This window comes from Engraulis encrasicolus, chromosome 18, assembly GCF_034702125.1.
Source record: "Engraulis encrasicolus isolate BLACKSEA-1 chromosome 18, IST_EnEncr_1.0, whole genome shotgun sequence".
Lineage (NCBI taxonomy): Eukaryota > Metazoa > Chordata > Actinopteri > Clupeiformes > Engraulidae > Engraulis > Engraulis encrasicolus.
In genome coordinates this window covers 41451046-41456045 of record NC_085874.1, presented here as the reverse complement: position 1 = coordinate 41456045, position 5000 = coordinate 41451046, and the positions used below count along the sequence as shown (strand labels likewise).

General features: G+C 42.6%; 1 protein-coding gene across 1 annotated transcript in view; it reads left to right on the top strand.

The window, feature by feature from the left end:
• LOC134468250 (DNA (cytosine-5)-methyltransferase 3A-like) overlaps positions 1 to 5000 on the top strand; it is a 138466-nt gene that overhangs the window by 120869 nt on the left and 12597 nt on the right. The window contains exon 16 of the mRNA XM_063222193.1: positions 2237 to 2321. Within this exon, the coding sequence (XP_063078263.1) occupies positions 2237 to 2321 (85 nt within the window). The remainder of the gene's footprint in view (positions 1 to 2236; positions 2322 to 5000) is intronic.

Genomic DNA, 5000 nt, shown 5'->3' with positions numbered 1-5000 from the left:
ATAGCTTGACAACAAATAAACACACCAACATTATAATTGCATGAAAACCATTGCTAATGCGCCATTTCAAGGTAAATCAGGTGTACGGAATACTGTTACTTATTTGTTCAGGCCGACGGAAGCTAGCCGCTCATGGCTAACTGGCACTTAGCACAAATAATCAACCCATACACAATTTTCCACAGTAAGTCGATGTGGCATTATTTTGAAGACGACAACCTCCTCTTTCACATGAGCCATTCAATAAGTGTAATGGTTGTCATCACACCAAATGGCATTGTTTTGATTGCGGAAACGCCATTCTGCGAGGTGGCGCCGTACGGAACACCATGCCCTCCCTGTACCCCTTACTGCTCCGTTTGAAGGGACAAAGGCCAAGGGGAAGGCGTTAGGGTTAGGGGTAGAAATTAAATTAGAAATGGGATTCTGCAAGTCTTATGATCCGACTTCTAGTTACAAGCTAGCAATTATCATTGAATCTTATGGGTCCAGCTAGCTGCTAGGTGGACCCATTAGATTCAATGATGCTATATGCTAGCTTGGAGGTCAAATTTGCACTGCCAGACTCCCAGAACTGCTGGAAAGGTGCAGGGGAAAGGTACAGCTCAATAATTTAACTCAAAGGGAGATGTAAAATTAGCTTAGTTCCAGAAATGCTACAGATGGCATTAAGGCAGTTAAGACCGATGTTACTGTCTTAGTTAAAATAATGCAGTCAATAATCAACCTTCTGTGGGTCTTCCATGCTAGTTAAATATAAGTCAGACTCTACATGTGTGGAGTGTGTTTAGTGAGTTAGAGTAGGTGTTCCATGGTCCATTGGGTTGGCGGAACTTGATTTAATATGCCACAGTAAGAGGTTTTTCCAACCGTGAAATTGTTTAAGTGGCTCATCAACCTGTAGTGCAAGAGTTACCCAAGGGGTCTAATTTAAGCAGGCAAAAGATAAGATGGCGTCCCCGGATGAATAAAGTGTCATCCACACAAAAGCTGCTCAGTCGTTGAAAGCGTTCCTTTTCTGCCAACTTCTATTAATAGACCAAAACACACAGGTTGAGTTGATACCCATCTGTGTGATGTCTGTGGACATTCTGTCAAGTGGCAGAATACCAAAGACAAACAAAACAACAAAACAAATGAAGTAAACAAAGGGTGACGTAATGCCAACAGGAGATGCCATTTTTTTGAAGGTGTGTGTGTGTGTGTGTGTGTGTGTGTGTGTATGTGTGTGTGTGTGTATGTGTGTGTGTGCGTGTACGTGTACGTGTGCGTGTATGTCTGTGTGCTGTGATTCTGTTGTGCTTTGCACCTGGTCCTTTGATTTTGGTAGTGAGGTGGCTGGCAAAGGATGTGTGAGAAGAGTTTATTTGCAAAACAGTGTACCCACCATTTCTGACTTTTGCATTTTATCATTGAAAATGACTGTTCAGAGGTTCTATCACCTATATGGGGATTCTTGCCATTCAAATATTTTGAGAAAATACTTTTTCAATCTATTTTGCAATGCAGTGGAATGCCCAATGCCCAATACAAAAATGTAAATTTCCCAACATTCTACAAAATGGAGATACACCGTTATGCAAATACACCCTTCGTATGTTCCAGAGTGTCAAATGCTCTCTTAACATGGATGATGAGGTCAAGGAAGTGTTGGGAGGCTTATGATGAAATACTGCGGTACTCCTGTATCAAAACTGCAGCACTGCTGCAGGATACTAGTACTACTGCAATATTTCAGTCATTAGAATACTGCATTCCTCTAAAATACTGCATTTACTGCATTGCCTCCATAATATTTCATATTTTGGATATGAAAACTTTTCCTGTCACACACTGTCGTTTTTAAATGAGGATATCATTTTTTTGCCTAACTCAATCTCCATCTCGATCATCACAATGTGCCTTAGCGCTCCCCAAGAGTATCAGTCGATTATTTTCTGTTTCAGGAACTGTTATCTACTCCCCCATGTTCTCCCCTCCGGACTATAATTGCGTCTTTGATTCACCATCTATCTCTCCTCTGCCTTTATCTTTTTATCGCTCTCTCTCTTTCTCTCTCTCTCTATCTCTCTCTCTCTCTCTCTCTCTCTCCCTCTCTCTGTCTCTCTCCCTCTCTCTCTCTTTCTTGCTCTGTCTCTTTTTGACTCTCTCCCTCTCTCTCTCTCTCTCTCTCTCCCTCTCTTTTTCTCTCTCTCTCTCTCTCTCTCTCTCGCTCTCTCTCTCTCTCTCTCCCCAGGAGCCGGCTAGGCTCTATCCTCCAATAGTAGCGGAGAAGAGGAAGCCCATCCGTGTGCTGTCTCTATTCGATGGCATTGCTACAGGTGAGGGTTGCATATGTTTGGTACTAGGGATGCAATCGATTAATCGACTTTAATCGATCAATGCATTAATTAAAAAACATGAATCGCAATTAATCGACAATTCAACTGAGAAGAGATCCAGGTGAAATGGGCATGTGAAAAGTGTGTATGAAGAGGGGTGTGAATAGTGGGAATATTTAAATCACCTTTGGATGAAAGAATTGAAATAGAATTAACTTGTGGTATTTTATCTCAATTTTTAATTAATTTTTTTTTATTTAGTAGTTTTTTTTCCAGAAACATTGATATTTTGGGGGGGAAACGCCTCTTATCAATTAATCGTAAGTCAATTGATAAGGCTATCAAGTAATGATTAATGAATTAATCGATAATTTGCATCCCTATTTGGTACTGTAACAATGTAGAGCAGGGATGTCACACTCAGGCCCGAGGACCAAATCTGGCCCGCAGGGTCATTTTATTTGGCCCGCAAGATCATTTCAGATGTCTATTATAGTTTTTCATATAATGGGTATTGAGTTTGGCCCGCAACTTCATTTCAGATTTACATTTTAGCCCACTATAAATTTGAGTTTGACACCCCTGACGGAAAAACAAGTAAGTTGCCCTGCTGCTTTAAGTTTGTAAGTTAACTCAACTTGAGAAAGCCTCGACTCACAACTTTATTTACAAACTTAAAACAGCAGGGCAACTTTCTGTTTTACGTTTAACTGCCTGTAATGTTTTACAGCCATTGCTTTACCTGTCTAATTCAACCTGGTGATCATTCAACCAGCCAACCACATGGTGGAATTGGTGGGGTTGCAGGTATGACATCACGTTGGGGGAACTCCCCCCGGATTCTAAAGGGCTCTGCATACTTCACGTGCGCACTTTGGCGCGTTTGGCGCGAGAACCATTAATGACGTCATCACTTGCGCCAGACTGTTCATACTTCAAAAGCGTTTTCGCTCGCATTGTCGGAAGTGCCCTCTACTGTTCATGAGAGAAACGGCAGTATCTTTCGCAACTCGCAGCGTGAGTTCTATGGATGTATAAAATAGAAAGCCAAACACGGCTGCTGTAGGGCTACTGAACGTCTGACTTGTGACTTACCACATTGAAACATATATTTTTTGTTGTAGCCTACATTGCCAGATCATTCCAAGACCATGTGAGAGCATTGTTCTGGCGGCAGAATTTATAAATAGATCCCGAACACAACGTGCTTCTGAACAAAGTAAACAATTGTTTCACTGAACAACATTTAAGAGAGAAGATAAAATAACTCTCTAGGACATTTTATTATCCTCAAAATGATGCAGGATCCATTCTGTAGTAGCCTACAGTAGTTGTAGCCTCTCTTCGCAACTCCTGCTTTGTCTGCCTACCTGCACGGTCGCTGGTGGCGCACGACAAGTTACAAAAAATGTGGGGTGCACGACGTCGCGCCACGGCTGCTCGCGCCACGGCGTGTGACGTCATTTTGGGTCACGTGACGGCGCGAGTGAGGTCGCGAGTGAAGTATGAAGGAGGGTAGCGCCAGTCACGACAAGTATGAATCCCCCTTAAGGCTCCTATGAGCCTGCAGAACCCCCAACGTGATGTCATAATAGTACATATTCTTAAAATGGTTAACCTGCAACCCCAGCTTTAAACAACGTCATTTGGAATATGTGGCCCTAGATTGTAACTAATGAATCCATTTTTGTCCCTCACTGGTAGCAGCACCCATATTTGTCTATGCTGTGCTGTGGTGAGATTTGAAATACCTCCTATGCCATGCATAACCACAAGGGAGTGCTGTCCAGAGGAAGCAGTGTGAATGTGTAAAACATGACTTTTTTTACGAGCTGGCTGGAAGCCTGTTGTGGCTCCAATGCAAACAATAGCATTCCAGAAATATCTTGGCTAGCATTTGTCTACAGTAACAGTTGTTCCCTTTTAATTACATTTCATAAACCTCAAACACACGTACAGTACTTTGTGTTGCTATTGATAAAAGATCATTGGAGACTCTTAATTACATTAGTGTGTTAGAGTGACATGTAACTGTGTGAAACGTAAGCACAGTGAGTTCAGCGGTGATAAATGAAGTCGTGACTGTAATGGCATATGATAACCAGCAGAGGGCTGTGGGAGCCATATATAATGTGGCTCGATGGTATATGAGGCAGTTGAGTATTAAACGTGATGAGTTATACGCATCTTGACAGTTGGTCCTGAGTCATTACTAAGTAGTAAATGTAAGGAACAATACATGGACTTCATAGCCGGAGGATTTCAAGCTTGGCTGCTCCAACACTACTACAACACACTATAATCCCCTTTGCTGGCCATAAGTGGGGCAGCCGTGGCCCATTGGTTAGTTAGAGAGTTGGTCTTTCAAATCTAGGGGTTGCCGGTTCAAATCCCCCCTGACCCCTCCCTACATCTCCATCCATGGCTGAAGTGCCTTTGAGCAAGGCACCTAACCCCACACTGCTCCAGGGACTGTAACCAATAGTGTGTGTGTGCTTATGTAACTTTTCGACTACAACATACATTCTTCTACCCAATCCTTGTGTGCGCCTCCTTTCCTGTTACTGTGATGTGTCATGATTCGCTATCACGCCAGGTGTACAGCATAAGCAAAAATCGTCCATTAGAGAAAGATACTTCAGGCTAGGACATTTCCGGGATCGATGTGATGTCTGGTGA